Below are 22,464 nucleotides of genomic sequence, written 5' to 3'. Positions count from 1 at the left end.
ATTTCAAAGAAATAAAACACCACACCCAGTGAGTTAGGGCACAATGTTTTTAAATCTTCAAAATACCCGAATATTGCCTTTTGCTTTTGAAAATTCTTATTTCGAGAAAAAAAATGTCATGACCAGTAAGTTAGGACCCAACATTTTTGAATTCCCGAGAATAAGCTTTTATTTGAAATTTGTGAATTTATTGCAAATAAATACTTAGCTTTCTAAATTCATCGAAAAATAATCGCAATCCAGTAAGTTAGGACACGATCTTTCTCGAGAATCATGAATGCCAAATATTTTGGAAATTTGTAAAAATATGATGATTTTAATGCTTTGGCAAAACCAAAATATATTTCCCAAAAGGTATGTTAAAAAGTTAATGTACAATATGAAACAAAAACTTTAATTTAAAACATATGTGAATAAATATTTACAAAATATATATACAAGTACAATATACAAGTAAATTTGCAAATATGTGTACACATTTATTTAACACACATATACAAGGATACATATAAAAAGATAGAATGGAATATATCAATCAAAAACTAATAGAAAATGCATGTATGTATTTGAAAATCGTGAAAAAAATATAAAAGTATGCACATGTGTATATATTTACAAAATAAAAAATGTATAAGTATATATACATAGGTAAATCATGAAAATATGTATACATTTAAATACTTATATATATATGTACAACATGTATAAATAACGGAGTATATATGAAAATAAAAATGTTTATAATAATTAAAAGATATAAAATATATATATACTATAGAAAATGAACATATATTTTAAATTATACAATACGGGAAGTACATATGAATTAAAATGTGTATGTATATTTATATCTATATTTATGAAAAAAATAAATTATGAAGAATAATATAAAAAACATATATAGAAGTATATGTATGTACCTATTTACAAAAGTAAAAAATTTGAAATTAAAAATATAAAAGTATATATATATTATAAAAATGAAATGTTTGTATGTATATGAAAATAATGATTACAAGATTAATAATAATAACAAATAATAATAATAATAATAATAATAATAATAATAATAATAGCAAACTAATATTAAATTTAATTAGAAAAACAAATGCAAAGGATCAAGTTGAGAACAAAACAAAACTGAAAAAAACGAAAGCAAACTAAAATAAAGGACATATTTGCAAAAGGCGCATAATATGAAGGGTCAAAAAGGGAATTAATCCCGCCCTTCCTAAACGCTGAGCAGAATTGGACTAAATCTAACACGGGCAAAATATTCGAGCCAAATTAAAAACAATGGACTTTATTAAAACGCATCGCAAAAAGGAGGGACTAGTAGTGAAAATCTCCCATTTAAGGTTGATATGCGCAGACCCCACCCCAAAAACCAAGCGGCGCATGCTTTGTCCATCTTTTAGGTTTTAAAGGGAAAAAAGAAAATTAAATTGTTCTTTTGGGTTTCCCTTTCCAGAGGAGAAACCAGACCCCTTTAGGGTTTCCTTAACCCTCATACGCCGCCGCTCAGCCTCGGCCAAGGCTCCGATTGTGACGGAGATGGCGCCGACTCGACGAATCCGGCGAGAGAGGTAAGTCCTTCCTCCCTTCTTTATATTTTAAATTAAAAATAAATAAAAAATAAAAAAGAATGGAAAAATGAAAAAAAAACACGATTCACCTTCGAAAAAAACCCTTTGTAATCTCCGTATTTTCTCTCTATTTTCATATTTTTTAACACTCCAAAATTCCCCCCATTTACACTGAAAATATTGGCCTTTTATAGCCGAAAATGGAAAAGAAAAACAAATCCAAATAAATCTATTCAGTTGTTTGTTGGCTCGATTTTTGCTCTTCTCCTTCGCTTGTTGCAGGTACGTGCTTGAGGAGCGGCGTTTGCGGAGGTGTGGCGTGCGTAGAGGGCAGTAGTTGCGGCGCAAGCTGCTCTAGGGTTTCTGATTTGGCTGAAAATTGGTTAAGCTTTGGGCTTGTTGGGCTGTCATTATTTTGGGCCTGTAATTAGGGTTAATTTTTTTTGGGCCCGAGCATATTTGGGCTTGTACACTAGTACTTAAGCGACTAATTTTGCTATTGCTCTTTGTCTTGTCTTTTAAAAAATCTTTATTTCTTTTACATTAGTGAGGGAATGTTGGTAATGCAAAAATCTTACCATTACAATATGGTTGTTGGAATCTGACCGTTACAACATGGTTGTTGGAATCTGACCGTTACAATATGGTCGTATGACCATTGGAATCTAACGATTGCAATATGGCCGTTGAATTTTTGGACCATTTTGCCATAAAAATTAGAAAAATAATTTATAAAAATAGTTATAAATTAATTACAAACCATAAAATTTTATAAAAAATAAATTGCCTTTTTATAAAATTTCATAAAAAAATAAGTTTTTTCAAATTTTTATTAAATTATTTGACTAATATAACTTGCGCAAAATGAAAAATGAAAGACAAAATTGTGATAGCCCGAAATAGGGCCTAATCGGAATAGTGGTTTCGTAACCACAAATTCGAAGTGAAATAGTTTAATTTTATAAAGTTTTATTAATTTCCGATTGATTGAAATATTGTGTGAAAATATGGAAGGAAATTTTAATGATTTAGTGCCTAATTAAATTTTTAGGACTAAATTGAGAAAAATGCAAAGTCTGTCTAATTAATGATTAAATGACTTAATTGAATTATTGCATGAAATTGGAAGTGTTTATGTGGCAATTAGACCATAAATCAGTGATATGGACACAAAAGGATAATTCTAGAAAAATATCTAAGTAATGGGTTAAGGGTATTTTTGTCCAAATTGAATAAAAGACAAAATAAAGTGAAAATAAGTGTCCATCTTCTTCAAAATCAAACCTTTGCTGCCAAAAAAATTCATGTCACCATAGCTAGGGTTCTTGATTTTTCCAAGCTCAATTGTAAGTGATTTCTTACCCCGTTTTTAATTATTTTCGTATTTTTATGCTTATTGAAGCTTGAATTTCATGTTTCTACCATTTAATTTAAATGAAATTAAAGTTTAAAAATTGACTCATTCATGATATAATTGTAAATTGATTAGTGATGTCAGATAATGAATGTTTGAAGTGTTAATTACAAGTTTTACTAGATGAATTTTGATGAAAATGTTGAAAAATGGCTAAATTGTGAAAGATGGTAAAGTGTGCATAAAGTTGTGATTTTGTGAAATTGAGGGCTGTTATTAGCATGAAATATGATTTAGTGAAGTTTGAAATTTAAGAATTTAGTGAATTTTATTTTTACGAGTTTTGGGACAAAAGTGTCATTTTTGAAAAGTTATGGGGAAAAATGTAAATTTGCCAAAATGTTGTGTATGAATTGTATTTGAATGGAATGTTGATAAAATGTATTAAATTGTGTTAATATAGATCAAGAAAGAAGGAATAGTGGAAGTGATCGAGGAAAAGAGAAGGTTATCGACTAAGTTACAAAAATAGTCGTTTTGCATCTGAGGTAAGTTACGTGTAAATAATAGTTATATTTTTATAAATTGTGAATTATATTTGATATGTGAATTAATATTCAATGTGGAAGGAAAATTATTCATGAATTATTCAAGTGATAAAGTGTTGAAAATAAAGTGTTAAGTGTAAATTCCCGGTTGAACTTAGGAATAGAAGTGGATACAAGTGACATGTCACTAGAGATCAGTGTTACAGTGTTACAGTGAGTCTCGGGTGCTGGGTGATCTAGCATGTGTTGCAGACACCTGACAGCTTGTGTGAGCGAGGCCGTGGACATTTCGGTGTTATTGATCGGTGGTAGCCGGCTACATATCGATGGTAACCGGCTACATATCGATGGTAGCTACGACTACATATCGATGGTAACCGGCTACATATCGATTGTGGCACTTATGTGCTAAATCTCTACGTATCTGTGTATATTCCGAGTGTTCAACGGGATTAATAATGAGTTAAAGTGAATATGAAATGAAGTGTGTATGCAGGTACAATTGAAAGAATTGAGCATATGTGATAAATGTTAAGTGTGAAAATGTATATGCAAGTGAATTGGTAAGATTGTGCATGTGTAAGTGATTGAAATTGCTAAGAAATGTTTTGATTAGTTATATGTTAAAAGTGTTAGTTATTAAATGAGTACTTATTGTTTACATGTAACTTACTAAGCTATTTGTAGCTTACACATTTTCTCCTTTCCTTTGTTTTATAGTAATTTGAGCTTGCTCGAATTGGGGATCGTCGGAGCTCGTATCACACTATCATCCATCTCGGTATTATGTGTTTTTCAGAACGTTTAAAACTATGGCATATATAGATTCTTAATCATTTTGAGTATGTTCATATGATATGGCTAAGATTAGCTATTGAAATGGTTAGTAAAGATTATGTTTGGGTGTTATATATGGTAAATGGTAGTTAATACAAAGAAGCAGTTTCTTTGACAGCAGCAGTGACGTGAATGTGAAAAATCACCATAAATAGTAAAAATGGAATTAGAGAGTGAATGATATATAGAATTAAATCTTATCAAGTCTATTTTTACATAAAAGAAACGGTATAGGCAAAGGAGTTTTATATTTTGAGATATTTGAATTTTAGTGTGACAGGGTCAGAATAGTTTTTAAAGTCCCCTGTTCTGACTTCAGAAAATCATTATAAATTGCACAGAAATAATTATAGGTCATAATTTATATTTCTAGATTCCTTAGTGAGTCTATTTTCAAAATAAATAAATGATAACCTTATATGAATTCTGTACAATGAGATAATTGATTTTTAGTGCCAGGAGGTCAGAACTGTCAAGTAGTGAAACAGGGGAGACTTTAATGAATAAACTGTACTAATTGGCTAAACCAAAAATTCTAAAACTTTTATGGTAATAAGGTATATGTGTCTAGTTTCAGGAAAAATTTACGGATTTAAATTTTGAGTTTCGTAACTCAAGATATAATTAAATTAGTGACAGTCGCGCAGGTGGACAGTTTTGTTATAAACAGTGAATTTAATTTTAAAAGCAAATTTTTATGCTCAGAATTGGTAAGTTAAGTTGGATGACATCTCGTACTCGATTCCAACGATGGTCTCGGGTAACGGGTATTACAAAAATATAACAAAAATATTATTAATATTGATTTTATGATATAAGTTGTTGATGTTATTTTTTATTTAAAATATAAAAATAATGATCTTTTGTAAACTTTATGATTTTTAATTAAATTTTAATAATAATTTTTATAAATTTCAATTTTTTAAAAATCTTTTTAAATTTCATAATGTATTTGGACAACAATTTTTTTAGATTCACTGTGTACTTATTTTTAAAATAATTTTTATTTTTTAATTGATGGTGATGTGGCATTACCACATCAACACTCAATGATAACATTGCATTACCACATTAGCATTTGACAATGACGTAGCACTGCCACGTTAATAAATGTGCTAACATGGCATCAATTAATAGTTGCATTTGCGTTGTCATTAAATACTAACGATCAATGGCAATCAAAGGTCCTATTTGGTCAACTTTGTTAGTTTAGGAGCTCAAATGAGATGCAAAAAGTTTGAAGGTTTAATTGATTTTTTTGAAAAAGTTTGAGGGCTTATAAATACCGCCTTTAAAAAAAATAACATTCTCTTAAACTTATTTTAATAAATGGGTAAACAACATTAGTAGTCACCCAATTATTAGTATTTTTTTGATCACTCAACTATGAAAAATTATAAAATAGACACCCAATTATTCAATTTTCTCTTTTTAGTCACTAGTGGCTAACAATGGCAGCTTTTAAAGTTACAAAATGGACATTCAACTATTCATTTTCTTAGAATTAAGATTAAGTTAACACAATGTATAAATATTGAGGGTTAAAGTTGTTGTTATGTCAATTTTAAAAGCTTGAGTTAACTAAAAAAGACAAAATTAAATAGTTGAATAATTATTTTATAATTTTACATAATTAGGTGACAAAAATAAAAATAATTGAGTGACTACTTAGTGTAATTTACCTTAATATAAATAATAAAAAAAATACCATCGTATTAAATAAGTTTTCATATAACTTCCTTAATAAGCCCAAAGTTTTACACTAAACACATTCTCCTCCCTCTGAAAAGGAAAACACTATTTTTCCGCTTGAGAGAATCTATCACTTGAGTCACCACTCACCACTTCCTCCTCTCCCCCTGAAAACAACAGCAAAAAAAGCCCCTTTTATCATCCTTTTATATTCTTCCATATCTTTCAGATCATGGAGATCACGGAAAAGCTGCTAAAGTTGAAGTACCCCATAATCGTAATACTCACTCTTTCGCTTACCCTTTCAGCCCTCATCATTTTTGCACCTTCTTTTCTCACCATTTTAGCCTACTTTTGGCCTCTTTTGCTTTCCACTGCCCTCTTCCTAGTTGCTGTCATCTTCTTTGGGAAAACGTCTGCTCATACCGCCGCGTCTGACTCCGATCCGGCAGATAAGGCCGGTGAAGTCCTCCTTGACTACGTTGCTGGCCAACCCCAACTAGCTGTTGACACCAGTTACAAGCCTGAGTAGAACTTTCAAGCCTTTACTGTAATCTCTAACTCTCTCTCTCTCTCTCTCTCTCTCTCTCTCTCTCTCTGCTGCTGTAACTTCACCCCTTTTCCCTTTTCTTTTATTTCCTATCCTGCGAACTGTAAAGTTTGGGAGGAAAATAATAATAAACTAATTGCTAGTTGCTGTAACTTGTTTTTTTTTTTTTTAGTTTAATATGAACAGATTTGAACTTATGCGATTTAAGTGTTAAAGGAGAACCTAAATCAGAACTCATCTACTGTTTAGCATTAGGGTAATGACTCTTTAACAAAAACCATGTGCTAGATTCTCTTGGCAAATGGCAAGCAAGAACTTCCATTATTGCAGCACTGCAGCATATAGTAAAATACACCATTTAAGTTTACCCTAATATTCCATAACGTTTAATTTGGGACGTTGATGCTGTCACGTGGGTCCGGGACGATTATATTATACGACCTAGCTCTATCGTTCTTATTATGTTCCCTATCGTTGGGCCAAATATGGAAGGTTTGTTTATGGGGTTAACTGGGGAGCAATAAGGTCCCCTCCCCGGTTGTTGAGACCACCAGAAAATTCAAAGTTATTGGGACCCACTGTATAGATATATGTGTCCCTTTTCTTTAAACTCATTCAATCATTCAACTTTTGGCTTGGCTGTATTGGATTATAGTATAAATCCATCATTATATTTATTATTCAATCAAATTACTTGAAAACGTTATTCCAAATACCACTAATACAGTATTGTCTTGTCTCTGATGCCATTATAATCACTTCTCTTGAGCTGATTTTGGTGGAGTTACATCATCAACATCAACGTCCTTGATCACGTCATTCAGATCCTTCATGGCAACTGAAATATCATCTTGTTTGATCTTTCCTTTTTCTTTTAGCTTATATAAGATCATATCAGCGGCCCTGTCAAAAATAAATTAATAAGCAAATGTTACTTGTGTTATTGAAGTGATTTTATGGGGAATTCTTTCAGCAATTAAGTAAATCTTACCCATAAACCTTGCCATCCTTAATATCATCAGCTGCCTCCAGGTCTGTCTTGGCTATAATGTTGTTGCTAATTACCTGTTTCGCCAGTTTCTTTGTTTCGATATCGGTGTATATCTCTGCAATGTAGAGAAATAGCTGGCCTACACAGGAAGTTCCGGTCGAAATCCAAAATACAGCAAACATACGACCGAATAGTTCTTGGAAGGTCTCGTCTCCGAAGCCTGTGGTTGTCATGGTTGTAAATGCACAGTAGATGGCATCGGTGAAGTCCATTCCTTCGATGGTGAGTAGAACCAAGATCCCAATGACATAATGCCCCGCCATAGCGATCAAGGAGATCTTGAGCTTATTGTAATCTATTTTGACGCTTTCAATCTCTTTAAGGGCTTCCACCGGACCGATTTTTCGTGACATGCGGAGGGCATTGACCATCACCATTTGTTGTTTCACAACCAAGTACTTTGCAGCGATTTTCACTGCTATTCCGAACAGACACATCCCTACGGTTATGAAAAAAATGCATACTAGTTGTGCATTGTAAGAGTGAGGGACAAGGTCTCCGTAACCAACTGTGGTCATTGTCACCACACATAAGTAAAGTGAATCAATGAAATCGATTGTTTTATGGCCTCTGATGTCATTCTTCAATGCGTAAAAGATTACAGTTCCAACACCCAAGTAGATACCAAAGTACGTGCCAAGCCGCTTAAGATCAGGGTAACCGGCCCGGAGGGCTTCTGGAGGGGCACATTTTGCGGCTACCAAAGTAGCTTTGCAGCCCTGAATGCTTCTTTTCTTGAGAGCCTTTTCGTCATTGGAAGTCATCGAAATGATTGAGTAGAAGTGATCCAGCATGAAGACTACTACCTGCAAGAAGCATTACAACATAAAATTTCATTGTTATAATGAAATCACATAGAAAATTATTAGTAAACATAACATTCAGCTATTGAAACTAATCTGGTATTAAGCTTAGGTTCATCACTAACAAGCTCGAAATGAAGACCTCGGAATGAAGAGACTTACCAGAGGGAAGTAGGGAAAGAAGAGACTTACCAGAGGGAAGTAAGTTTGCAAGTCAATATAAAAGTGCTTATATGTAGAGGGAATTTGGTTCTCAAATACACTGGAAAGTTCCTGGAAGATCCAAGCTGATGTCGTTTGCTGTTGCATGGATATAAATACTTTTTGTTTGTTTTCCCTTCTTTTATTTATGTGCTTAGGTTATGGGAAATTTCATATGCACATCCAAAATGGGAAATTTCAATTGTTCGCCTTTAAACAAAACTATACAGTAAATGTTGTACATTTGATGAGTGTAACCCAAGTCTACGTATATAAAAGGTGAGTGAAATTAATCTACAAATTTATGTTTCTGCAGAGGATATTAGCCGTAAATATGCTGATCAGAGGTAACACTTCAGACTTAAAATACACACAGAAAAAGGTTTATTCTCGATCACAATTGCTTGAGCTGTGTTATTGAAGTTGAATAATTGAAACATAGCTTATCATACACATTTCAGAGCATGAAACTGCTTGCCTTAAAAGTTTGAGAACTTGTATAGATTAGTCTCTTGTTTAAATAGCAAGCTTTTGATTTACGCAACAACCAACTTCAATAACTCAAAATAGTGATCTATAAATGATTAAAAGTTGGTATTACAGGTTTAGATAATAGTCGTAAGATTAAGATCATTCGCCTACTTCCTCCTAATAGTTGTTGTTGGCTAATAGTAACATTTCATTCTATGTAGTGTTTCTATGGCATCCTAGTTTCAACAGATTGAGCTTCAGATATATCAGATACAGACAAGGTTCCGGACTGGTCAACATCTAGATTCTCGAATTCCTCCATGATAACTGAGATATCTTGTTGGCAAATCTTCCCCATTTCTTTAAGTTTGAATAGAACAAACTCAGCAGCTCTGCAAAAAGAAAGCATTAGGAAATGAGAATTTGCAAACAGGAGATCAGATCACAGAATCTGAGTTAATAATCTGCAAATACATACCCAACAACTCCATCATCATCAATATCAGCAGCCTCCAAATCTACATTTGTTGTTCTTCGACTAAGAACCCATTTCACCAGTGCTCTTTGTCTGTTCTCTGTATTTACCTCAGCAACATAGAGAAAACACTGAGCCAAGCAGATAGTGCTAGCTAATATCCAAAACACAGCAAAAATACGACCTCCTTCGGTTGAGAAGCTTTTATCTCCATATCCCAAGGTTGTAATGGTAGAACAAACGCAGTAGAACGAATCGACTAGGCCTAAATTCTCAACTTCATATAGGAAGATGGTCCCGGTTAATATAAGCACAACAAGAATGATTAGTGTTGTATAAAACTTGTATTTCACCCTATTAGTTTCAATCTCCTTAAGAACTTGAAGTTCACCAACTTTTTGATTCATGTGTAAAGCTTTAACCAGCAATATTTCTTGCTTCTCCGCCAAGTAGTCAGCAGCTTTGGTCAGTACAAGTCCGACCAGAGCCATTCCCGTGAAGACAAAGGCACAGGCTAGTAGTTTTGCGAGGTCGCTGTTAGGAACAAGGTCTCCATATCCAACAGTGGTCATTGTAACAACACAAAAATAAAGAGCATCAAGAATTCCATTTGTTTTGTCCCCTTTGATTTGGGTCCTGGCTGTATAAAAGCAAATGGTGCCTAAACCCATGTATAACGTCAAAAATAGAGCTACCTTCTTAAGACTCGGATTAAGTCTCCCGAAAATGGACCCGGAACGTGGAAGTGCAGCTTCTCTATTACCATCAGTAGGAACAAAATCTGCAAAAGGAGCACTCCTAACTCGTCGAAACCTTCTCTTCTTAGGTCTATCCCCATTAGTCTTTTGAGTTCTTGGAGTCGCTAATCCTGATAGCAAAGGCTCGTTTTCATCGTTGCAGGCCATTAGGAAGATTCAGCAGACATAGATCACTACCAGAAACCCTGCAAGAGAAAATTAAATAAATTTAAACTAAGCAAAGGGGAGTCAAGGGAGAAGAGAATCTTTGATTTGCAGATTATCGTGTGATCTCTTTGTAGTTTTTGTTTCCATGTTCTTACACCGAATCTGGAATTTCACTCTTATACAACCAGAAACAAAGATGATTCCAATTAAGTAACTAGAAGAACCGAAATTGAAACTTGAGAGAATTATCCGCATTGAGTTCAATGTGAAACACTGTGGACTGGCCAAGATCTATGAGATCTATGTTTAAAGGTCATGTTTTTCATGCAAATTATGTATGATAAAAGCTGAGAACCAATACAAACAAAGAAGCAGCAGGAGAATGAGATATTAGTAGAGACATACCTTGGAGAACGTGTTCTTGGAAGCAAATCGGTGGAGAAGAATTAGGATAGCAGAAGCTTTTGGAATTTGTAAGAAGATCCAAATCCCAAGTTTCTATCAGTTGACTGTTGGTGTTTTTGTCGTTTTTTGTGGCTATTTTTTGGCCAAAACGTGGCACTGCACTGCTTTGAGTGATAGAAGGGGAAAGATGTGAATGTGAACGCATTATTTTACATAGAGATAAATTTAAATTAGTATATAATAGATATGAAATATGAGATAAATCGGATATAATATAAATTTTTTAAAGTAATTAACAATAATTTCAACATCATACAAATACATAAAAATTGTATAAGATCAATTACGTATCTAGATTCATAACATTGTAAGTGTGCAAAAGTTGTGCACCACTAAATAAGTAAGATCAAATTTTCTCTAAATTTAATCGTTATAACAAAATTAATTTATAGTACATAATAAGAATACTAACATGATATGAAAATAATCATTGTTTTCAGTACCGGATTGGTTGAATTTGGTATCAGTTGAGATACTGATTAGGAATAAAGAGGTTGGACCAGTTTTCTTGTAAACTCGTTGAATCACGATAAAAAATTGATTGAACTGGTTTTTTGTAATATTTGTGATTTTTTAAATAATTTATTCAATTAGACTAAACAAATCGCCAGATCGAGAACCAGTGATCTGATCAGTTTGACCACCCATCCAATTCTAAAAACTTTGAAAATAATATGAAGTTTCAAACATGTGAAAATACCCTAGATTAGCGGGATCTAAAGTTACTTAGTGTGCTTTTAGTTCAAAGAATATAACATTCACAAAAATAATGTGAAATTCTAGTTTTTAGGTTTGAATTTCAAATATTATCTTGATATTCTTATATTTCCAAAAGTGTGTAGATACACGGGATATAAGTGATAATCTCAATACTAACTCTTCCTCACATAATCTTACATTGACATTTTTAACAATTTATTCTATTTGTAACAACTTTAATTCATTTAATTTAAGCCGCAACCAAATAATAATATAATATAATGAATCAAGTTAATTAGTTTTTGATATATTATTCAAACAACATTTCAACTATATTTATTTATTATAAGTTTAAGAAAATTAACATTTAATTTAATTTATTATATTATATTATATTATATCTATACCTAAAAATATTACTCTTGTAACAATTCACCATTCCTTTTAATCATTTTAATCAAATTTATCTTTAACTATAAAAATAAAGTGTTTTTCTTCTTTGTTTTCTTATCAAAATAAGTCTTAGTTGTTTATGGTTTCTCTTCAATTTCATTTTTCCATATAAAATAAATTTAATAGAAAATGTATTCATTTATCCACAAAATAAAATATTATAAGCTTCAACATTTGCATAATAAACAATAAAAAAATTTGAGGACAATTTAGTATAAATTATTCTTTTAAGTAATTCATCATTCAAATCAACCAAATAAAATAATATAACATATTCGATGATATACTAAGTAATATTATATTTCAATAATCGTATTACCAATATTACATTATGTGAACCAACTATTTCCTTAGCACATTGTTGGGTATGATAAATTACCTTGTTCGGTGTTTTAGCCTTTTCATTTTAACAAAACCAATAAAAATACATATATAGTTGAACTTGCAACAATTGAATTATTAAAACTTTAATTTCACCACTCAACCAAAATTTCATTTTAATATGTTTTATACATTTTATTTTAATGTGCACAAGTTATTATCTTCATCGTTCTATATATTAGTAATATTGTTACGAGTTGGTGTCACAAGTTGACTTGATACTAACTCGACAAAACCATGATAAATAATTGCAGTGCATTTAGTATTGCTTATTTGATGTATTCATGTGTTTAAATTTCGTTTTACTCATAATTTAATCCATTTTTTATTTTAATATCGTCCATATTTCATGTATTTTCATGATTAATTAGTTTCAAACCATACATTTCATTGTTTATTATATGTTATTTTCTAGTATTATCTATACTATTTATTAAGTGTTATACTGAGTTGGTAGTGTCACCCTCAACCGAGTCATCAATCCGATTAGGAAATTACGAAAATATCATTTGTAATAGCCTGAATTTTTAGTGGTGTCGGAATGGTGATTCGAGATCACTAAATTTGACAAACGAGTAGAAAATATTATAAATTTAGTAAGTATAAGTTAAATGTGAAGTTAGGAAAATTTTTGAAATAGTGAATAGTGTACTAGGAATAAATATTAAAATAATTAAAATAAAAAAAACGAGGTATCGAGACCTCAAGATTTTAAACCGAGCCATAAATATTTTAGAAATATTTATAGAGTGTCATTGAGTTGGTATTAAAGTTTCGTTAGAAAATTTTAACGTTTGGATAGTTAATTAACTAAAAAGGACTAAATTGGGAATAGTGTAAAATTTGTTAAATTGGGATTAAATAGCTTAAGTGACTAAAGTGGAGGGATTTAAAAGGCTATTAGGCCCAAATTATATGGGCTGGACGGTTGGGTAAGAAAAATCAGCAGAATGTAAGGAGAAACAGGGGCAAAATTGGAAACTTAACAAATTAAACATTTAAAACAAAGACAAAAGTGAAAACTCTCCCCCCCTTTTAGGAAATTTCGTCCCCGAAATTTCGTACCTGGAAATTCGGATACTGAAATCTCATCAATTCCTCCGTTTCCCAGGTTGCCTCCTCAGATCCATGTCGATTCCATAACACCTTAACTAGTGGTACACGTTTATTCCTCAACTCTTTAACCTCCCGAGCTAAAATTTTCACCGGTTCCTCTGAATAAGTCATGTCAGGTTGGAGCTCTATTTCCGTATGAGGAATTACATGTGATGGATCTGATCTATACCGTCTCAACATAGACACATGAAACACATTATGAATATTTTCAAGTTCCCGGCAAAGCCAATCTATAAGCTCTGGGACCGATTCTTTCAATGATTTCATACTACCGATAAATCGTAATGAGTTTTCCTTTTCTTAACGCAAAACTTTCTTCCACGGTGACACTTTCAAAATACACGATCACCCACACTAAACTCTATATCCCTTCTCTTCAAATCTGCATATGATTTTTGCCGATCGGAGGCGTTTTAAACAATCTCGAATAATCTGAACTTTTCTTGATTTCCGAATCAAGTCCACTCCCACCGGTTTGATTCACTTAATTCAGTCCAATATAATGGAGTTCTACACTTTCTTCCATCTGAGCTTCAAGCGGTGCCATTTTAATACTAGTTTGATAACTATTATTATAAGCAAATTCGCTAAAGGTAAATACCTTTCCATTTGCCATAGAACTCAAGTATACAACACCTTAACATATCTTCTAAAATCAATCACTCGCTCGATCGCCCATCCATGCTGGGGATGAAAAGTCGTCTTTGAAATTTAATTTGGTGCCCAGAGCCTCCTGTAATTTACTCCAAAATCTCGAGGTAAATCTCGGATCTCGATCCGAAATAATAGATATCGGTACCCATGTAACCTCACTATCTCGAGACACATATAACTCCGCTTAACTTTTCAAGTCGATAATGCATTACATTGGAATAAAATGTGCCGACTTAGTTAACCGATCAACAATCACCCATATCGAATCTTTCTTCTTTGGAGTTCTTGGTAATCCGGATACAAAATCCATCGTAACATGTTCCCATTTCCACTGGAATCATAATGGGTCATAACAACCACTTCGGCACTTGATGCTCGACTTTCACTGTTGACAAATCAAACATCTTGCTACATATTCACAGATTTCCGTTTCATTCCGTGCCACCAATACATTTTCTTCAAATCACAATACATTTTGTACTCCCGGTGAATAGAACACATACTCTTGTGAGCCTCGATAAAATATCATTTTCAAGTCTAAATTATTTGGAACACATATTCTATTGCGATAATATAACATACCATTTTCATCAATGGAGTATTCGAGCTTAACTCATTTTGAACCATCGTCGTTTTAGCATCAATTTTGGGTCTTCATCTTGTAATTCCCGAATCCGTTGAAAGAACACAGTTTAGCTTTTAATTCGCTAGTATAGAACCATCCTCATTAATAGATAAATGAGCACTCAATGCCCGTAATGCAAATAATGATGATTTCGACTAAGTGCATCTCGCTACGACATTTGCTTTCCACGGTGATAGTCAATGACAAGATCATAATCTTTCAACAACTCTAACCATCGTCTCATCTCAAATTTAACTCTTTCGAGTCATTAAATACTTCAAGCTTTTATGATCGGTATACACGTAACATTTCTCACCATATAAGTAGTGTCTCCATATTTTCAAAGCAAACACGATCACGCCAATTCCAAATCATGTGTAGGATAATTCTTCTCGTGCGGTTTCGGTTGTCGGAAGCATATGCCACCACTTTTCTGACCGCATAAGTACACAACCCAAACCACTCGAGACGCATCACTATATACTACAAGCAGTACGCCTGGATTCGGTTGAGTCAACACTGGAGCCTCTGTCAACATCTTTTCAACCGATCGAAACTCTGCGACATTAATGCGACCATATAAATTCAACATTCTTTTGTAGTAATCGAGTCAACGGTAAGGTAATCATTGAGAAATCTTTGACAAATCGGCGATAATAACACGCCAATCCTAGAAAGCTCGTACTTGATAACATTCTTTGGAACTTTCCAATTTACCACCGCTATCTTACTTGGATCCACTCTTATTCCATCGGTGATACTATATGACCCAAAAACGCAACTTCGAAGCCAAAATTCACATTTCTTTGAATTTCGCATATAACTGCTTTCTCCGTAAAGTCGTAATACAATCCTTAGATGTTGTGCATGTTCGGACTCGTCTTTGAATAAATCAATACATCGTCAATGAACACAACCACAAATCTATCCAAATATGACTGAAAAATTCTATTCATCAAATCCATAAAAGCAGCAGGAGCATTGGTTAAACCAAATGGCACCACCAAAATTCATAATGACCATATCGAGTTCTAAGGCGTTTTGACACATCACACTCTTTAACTTTCAACGATAATACCGGATCGAAGGTCTATCTTGGAAAATCTTGCAGCACCTTTCAACCGATCAAACAGATCATCAATACGAGGCAAAGGATATTTATTCTTTCTGTTACCTTATTCAACGCTCGTAATCTATACACGTCTTAAAGAACCATCCTTCTTTTCACAAACAAGACAGGTGCACCCAGGCGACATACTCGATTCGATGAACCCTTTATCTAATAACTCCGCATCGCGCCTTCAACTCTTTTAATTCCGCTGGAGCCATTCTGTACGGTGTCATTGATATAGGAGTTGTTCCGGGAATCACATCAATTACAAATTCAACTTCTCTATCAGGTGGTAGACCGGGTAACTCTTCAGGGAACACATCAGGAAATTCATTCACCACTGGCACTTGTTTGAGCTTTAAATCAGAACCCCGAGTATCAAGGATATAGGCCAAGAATGCTTCATTGCCTTTGCGTAATAATCTCTGAGCAGAGAGAGCTGAAATAATTCTGACTGTATCACCCATATTTTCTGACCCAACTGAGATTACATCTCCTGTTTGACATTTCAAACTGATTTGCTTATCACGACAATTCACCACCGCATCGTGCCTCATTAACCAGTCCATCCCCAGAATAATGTCAAATTCCCGAAAGGGTAACAACATCAAATTAGCGGGGAATTCATAGCCTTTCACTTTCAGTGGACAATTACGACATATTAAATTAACCATCACACTATGACCTAATGGATTTGTAACTTGTATATCAAATTCAGTGGACTCAACAGATAAATTATTTTCAGATGCTAACATAGTGCAAATATATGAATGAGTAGATCCAGGGTCTATCAATGCATAAACAATAACATCATAAAGATAGAAAGTACAAGCAATTACATCAGAGCCGTAGCTTCTTCCCTTGCTCGAATGGCGAGGAGTGCGTCTTTGGTGCTCTATTCTCGATCGACCAACCGATTCCTCGTACCCGAACGGGTAGTCCACAGTAACCTTCGCTCCGCCCGAACGTCTACTTCTTTGAGGAATGGTTCTCTGTATCTCTTCTGTTCCACTTCATCTTTTTGCGTGGGGACAATCTCGAATAAGATGATCGGTAGCCCACATTTATAACAAGCCCCATCTTAGTCATGCATTCTCGAAATGATATCTTCCACAATATTGACACTTAGGTCGTGAAGCATTCGAACCTTTGCACACTTGCTACTGGTCTATCGAATACCACGAAATCGATTGTCTTGGTCTATCTCTGCCGATCTCCCGACAATCGATGTAGTTCGATTAATTTCTTCTCTAGATTTCTTCAGGAAAATCGAAAATGACTTAGAAGCACCTCTTTTGAATGGCTCTTTACTTTTTCGATCCATTGCATTTTTCGTTGTATACTTCTTCAAGCTTTTGAGCACGATACGTGAGCAATGAACTCTCGTATTTCATTACCCCAATCATCATTCTAATTTCATCATTTAACCCTTCTTCAAACCGGATACACATTTCTTCTTGATGAGGTACAATGTCTCGGGCATATTTTTGAGGTAGACAAATTCTCTTTCATATTCACTCTTGATTTATTTCCCGTCAGTAGGTCGAGAAATTCCTTTTCTTTTTATCCAAATACCGATCGCCCACATATTTCTTCTTAAATTCATTTTGGAAAAATTCCAAGAAATTTTCTCTGCGGAACCTGACCTCGATCGTCTCCCACCAACTATAAGCTTCTTCTTTCAACAGAGACACAGCACATCTCAAATAGTCATCTGGTGAGCAAGCCATTTCTTTAAAAATTCTTATCAAACTCTGTAACCAATATTCAGCTTTGACGGGATCATCATCAGTCCTTCCCCGAAATTCTTCGGCTCCAAGTTTTCTAAGCCTTTCCAATGGAGAACGCTTACTAGATTCAGTCGTTGTAGGAGGTGGAGGAGCAACCGGGGGTACCATCGATGGAGCAATAGGGGGAGGAGGTGGTTCAGCCTGATTTCTTTCTTGCCTCATTTCAGTATACCACTGATTCATAATCCCATAAATCATATTCTTTAATTCATGCTCTCGCATTTGGGAAATCGAAACATCACTGCTTGCTCTTTGTTCAGAATTCTGTGCTCTACTGTTAACTTCTTCTTGATCAGTACGTTCAAGTAAATTTGACATCTTTATAATCGGAGAGTATCTATAAAAATAACAAAGATTAGATCGGATCATACACATCACACTATCACAGATTTATATGGCATGTATTTCTAAACACTTTACACTTCACACATATTCCGAGGACCGGCTAAACCGGGCTCTGATACCACTAAAATGTAACACCCCTTACCCGAGACCATGGCCGGAGTCGAGCATGAGGCGTTACTTGACTTAACTTAAAAGTTCGGGGCATAAAAATTTACTTTCAAATTTAATTTCATCATTCATAATAAAGCTGTCCTCCTGTACAGCAGTCACTAAAATAATTATAATTCAAGCTACGAAACTCGAAATTTAGATCCGTAAATTTTCCATAAAACTAGACTCATATATCTATTCACCATAAATTTTTCAGAATTTTTTCTTTAGCCAATTAGTACAGTTTATTAGTTGAAGTCTCCCCTGTTTCACTAATCGACTATCCTAACCACTCATCACTAAAATTTAATTATCTCTTATTAAAGGCTTCATATGGTGATTAAACTTATTTCTACTGAAAATAGACTCATTAAGGAGTCTATACATATAAATTATAACTCAAAATTCCTTCTGTACAATTTTAATGAATTTCTAAAGTCAGAACAGGGACTTCAAAACATTCTTGCCCTGTTTCACTAAAATTCAAATATCTAAAAGTATATAATTCTTTTGCTTACTCCACTTCTTTCCTATGAAAGTAGACTCTTTCAGCTTTAATTTCATATCTCACTCAACTTCTAATTCTATTTCCACTATTTTGGTGATTTTTAAAAGTTACATCAATGCTGCTGTCCAAGAACTGCTCCATTGCAATTTTTAAAAAATTCAATATAACCCTTTATAATTGTCTAACCTTCCTACAAATTTCAAATCACAACCAATTCCAGTATTTCATCTACTTCATTTAAATACTAATGAAGTTCAACCAATCAACCATTTCAAACTAAAACATGTATATATTTCGATATCTAACATAACCATAACATTCAAATTTACTTTTTACTTCAATTCCCTATACATGCCATATAAATCCAAAAGTTGCTTAACATAAACTACGGAGTATATCCGGGTAGTGTGATTCTTGATGTAGATCCGATCCTCCGAATGTATAAATCGTTAATCTACAAAACAATAAACACACACATGTAAGCTTATAGAAAAGCTTAGTAAGTTCATAGGCATAAAACATAAATCTTACCAAACACTTGTACACTTATACAATATACACCATTACTAAATTTACACATCAACCACAATCTTTGGTGAGTTCCTTGGTATAAACTCACTACTACTTATTCTTTTACCATAATTCCTTTGGGCCCATTTGTCACTTACCATCCTTGATCAAAATTAAGGAACAGTTATGGAAATTTGAGTACTTCACTTTCACTTTGCCATATGACCTCTTATCACTTGTCCTTGATCGATAAGTGTAGCTAGGCTACCACTTATCACTTTACCATTGATCGATAAGTGTAGTGAAGCTACCACTTATCACTTTATCACTTGATCGGATAAGTGTAGCCACTTATCACTTTGTTTTTGATCGATAAGTGTAACCACTTATCACTTTGTTTCTTGATCGATAAGTGTAGCTAAAACTACCACTTATCACTTTGTCACTTGATCGAAGTACTCAAATCCGACGTTCCACTTAATTTGATCATTTATTCGATTTTCACATTTTTATTTTATTCTCATTTCAACAATAAATACATTTCACCATACATTGTATAATTCATGAAATTAACATTTAATCATTAAATTTCAGCCATATGAACTTACGGATCGATTTGCGAATTTGTAAAAGTTCGTGGACTAATCGGCTACTTTTTCTTTTCCTCGACTTGTTTTGTGTTCTCGATCTAAAATGCAAATTTATTCATTCATCAACATTTAATTCAATTCTAATTCATTTCACAATTTATGCCCTTTAATTTTCGAAGTTGCACTTTTACCCCAAACTTTACAGTTTTACAATTTGATCCCTACTCAATTAACCCTCAATTGATCTAATTTTCTCAATTAACACCTTTTCCAACTATTTTAGACTACTACATAGCCTTTCATACTCAAAACCGCAACACCAAACCTTAATTCCCAACTTTTCAAAAATCCAACACTAATCAATGGTAACTTTCAAAATCACCATGGAATCAAAAACTAATGAAATAATTAGTTGGACCTAATTGTAAAAGTATCAAAATCACAAAATTAGAAGAAATAATCAAGAATTAAACTTACATGATTCAAAAATATGAAAACCAGCTTATTCCAAACCTCCTATGGCGTTTTGCTGATAAATTGTGAAGAGATCTCTAGATTTTTCACTTTTGTCTTTGTTTTAAATGTTTAATTTGTTAAGTTTCCAATTTTGCCCCTGTTTCTCCTTACATTCTGCTGATTTTCTTACCCAACCGTCCAGCCCATATAATTTGGGCCTAATAGCCTTTAAATCCCTCCACTTTAGTCACTTAAGCTATTTAATCCCAATTTAACAAATTTTACACTATTTCCAATTTAGTCCTTTTAGTTAATTAACTATCCAAACGTTAAAATTTTCTAACGAAACTTTAATACCAACTCAATGACACTCTATAAATATTTCTAAAATATTTATGGCTCGGTTTAAAATCTTCGAGGTCTCGATACCTCGTTTTTTATTTTAATTATTTTAATATTTATTCCTAGTACACTATTCACTATTTCAAAATTTTCCTAACTTCACATTTAACTTATACTTACTAAATTTATAATATTTTCTACTCGTTTGTCAGATTTAGTGATCTCGAATCACCATTCCGACACCACTAAAAATTCAAAGCTATTACATCATTCCATAATTAAAATAAGTTATACTATTTGAGGGTATTTTAGTCTTTTCATTTTAACAAAACCAATTAAAATATGCATATTGTGGATTTGAACCCACATCAATTAGATTAATAAAACTTTAAATTTATCACTCAAGCTAAGCTTCATTTTAATATATTTTAATATGAATATAACAATAAAAATATATTAAATATATTAAATTGAAGTTTTGGTTGAGTGGTAAATTTAAGATTTTATTAATTTAATAACAACTAATATGGGTTCAAATCTCACAATATGCATATTTTTATTGGTTTTGTTAAAATAAAAGACTAAAATACCTCTAATAATATAGCTTATTTTTATTGGTGACCGTTGAGAGTGACGCCAACTCAATAAAACACTTAATAAAAAGTAAGTATAGATATAACTAATGAAGATAATAACTTGTGCATATTAAAATAAAAAATGTATAATATATATCAAAATGAAGTTTTGGCTAAGTGATAAATTTAAGGTTTTATTAATTTAATTTATGCAAGTTCAAATCCCACCAATACGTATCTTAGACTTTCTATTTTAACACCCTCAAATAGTATAACTTAATTTAATTATAGAAGGGTATTTCTATCATTTCTTAATCGAGTTGGCGGCTCAGTCAGAGTGACCCAATTCAGTAAAACACTTAATATACACCTGATAGAGATAATAAATTGTGCATATTAATATATAAACATACATCGAAATGAAGCTTTGGTTGAGTGGTAAATTTTATCAAGGGTTAAATAACTATTTGGGGTCTAAACTTGATAACTTTTTCCACATTGGGGTCTGAACAAAAGTTATCAAGTTTAAACCCCAAAATATAATTTAACCCTTTTATTAATCCAACAATTGGCACGAGTTCAAATCTCACAATGTGCATATTTTTATTAGTTTTGTTAAAATGAAAAGACTAAAATAATTACGATAATATTTTTATAATTTTCCTAGCCGTTGGTGATCGGGTTAAAAGTAACACCAACTCAATAAAACACTCAATCAATCAATAGTATGGAAATAAGTTAACACATTAATTCACCTTTTAAAAATATAACGAGGTTGTAAAAATAATTAAAATATAAAAGAATATTTTAGAAAATGATTTTTTGAAAAATAATCTGTGAACTAATTATTTCTAAAACATCATTTAAATACAAAACATACACCATGAATATAAAATGTAAATTAAAAAAAACCAAATCTAAAATTTGAAAACAAAACAAATAACTTTGAAATTTAATTTTTGAAAGTTAGCCACGTGTTGAGCATTCAGTCATTAGGGATTTTTTTAATGTAGAGTCAACAGGTGGCGATTTTCTTCTCATAGAAAAGGAGCATAAAAACTTAGTTATTGTATCCAATGACCCGTCATTAGGAAATAACCCAGCCATCATAATTCACACCATTGCCCACTAAAATCCATGAAATGTGTCAAACAAAGATCAAATTAGGATTGTTTTTAATTAAACACCAGTTATGAGAAACAAATAAAGAAAAAGTGGATT

The 22,464-nt window shown here is 32.7% G+C and overlaps 2 protein-coding genes and 1 long non-coding RNA gene across 5 annotated transcripts; 1 reads left to right on the top strand and 2 right to left on the bottom strand.

Moving 5' to 3' along the window:
- The first annotated feature begins 1,478 nt into the window (after positions 1-1,478).
- Positions 1,479-2,085, top strand: LOC128039282 (uncharacterized). The gene is made up of 2 exons (XR_008193798.1): positions 1,479-1,586; positions 1,869-2,085. It is a non-coding gene; the product is annotated as an uncharacterized LOC128039282 (long non-coding RNA).
- A 5,131-nt stretch (positions 2,086-7,216) lies between these two features.
- Positions 7,217-8,745, bottom strand: LOC105781725 (two-pore potassium channel 1). Of its 2 annotated transcripts, none has more exons than XM_012606238.2 (3): positions 8,584-8,745; positions 7,559-8,424; positions 7,217-7,470 (listed from the first exon to the last, which is right to left on the bottom strand). In XM_012606238.2, the coding sequence occupies exons 1-3, from the start codon at positions 8,728-8,730 to the stop codon at positions 7,323-7,325; spliced, it is 1,161 nt and encodes a 386-aa protein (XP_012461692.1). In that variant the 5' UTR covers positions 8,731-8,745; the 3' UTR covers positions 7,217-7,322. The 2 variants fall into 2 exon arrangements, with proteins under 2 accessions (XP_012461692.1, XP_012461698.1); XM_012606244.2 differs by having other exon boundaries at positions 8,614-8,745.
- A 429-nt stretch (positions 8,746-9,174) lies between these two features.
- LOC105781748 (two-pore potassium channel 1) lies at positions 9,175-11,046 on the bottom strand. 2 transcript variants are annotated; one of them, XM_012606260.2, is made up of 3 exons: positions 10,879-11,046; positions 9,572-10,511; positions 9,175-9,485 (listed from the first exon to the last, which is right to left on the bottom strand). In XM_012606260.2, exons 2-3 carry the CDS (start codon positions 10,471-10,473, stop codon positions 9,320-9,322), a joined length of 1,068 nt encoding a protein of 355 aa, XP_012461714.1. In that variant the 5' UTR covers positions 10,474-10,511; positions 10,879-11,046; the 3' UTR covers positions 9,175-9,319. The 2 variants fall into 2 exon arrangements, with proteins under 2 accessions (XP_012461714.1, XP_052487610.1); XM_052631650.1 differs by lacking the exon at positions 10,879-11,046 and adding an exon at positions 10,629-10,811.
- Positions 11,047-22,464: the final 11,418 nt, after the last annotated feature.

The sequence above is a fragment of the Gossypium raimondii genome, chromosome 1 (genome assembly GCF_025698545.1).
Source record: "Gossypium raimondii isolate GPD5lz chromosome 1, ASM2569854v1, whole genome shotgun sequence".
In the NCBI taxonomy this organism is placed as follows: Eukaryota; Viridiplantae; Streptophyta; class Magnoliopsida; order Malvales; family Malvaceae; genus Gossypium; species Gossypium raimondii.
This window is presented reverse-complemented; position numbering and strand designations above follow the sequence as displayed.

Excerpts from the sequence above, each read along its gene's own strand:
- LOC105781725 (XM_012606238.2), bottom strand. The coding sequence starts at position 8,730 with ATGCAACAGCAAACGACATCAGCTTGGATCTTCCAGGAACTTTCCAGT. Across the intron at positions 8,425-8,583 it reads TCTTTCCCTACTTCCCTCTG|GTAGTAGTCTTCATGCTGGA; the intron begins GTAAGTCTCTTC and ends TGCTTCTTGCAG. Across the intron at positions 7,471-7,558 it reads AAGGATGGCAAGGTTTATGG|GGCCGCTGATATGATCTTAT; the intron begins GTAAGATTTACT and ends TATTTTTGACAG.
- LOC105781748 (XM_012606260.2), bottom strand. The coding sequence starts at position 10,473 with ATGGCCTGCAACGATGAAAACGAGCCTTTGCTATCAGGATTAGCGACT. Across the intron at positions 9,486-9,571 it reads GATGATGATGGAGTTGTTGG|AGCTGCTGAGTTTGTTCTAT; the intron begins GTATGTATTTGC and ends TTCTTTTTGCAG.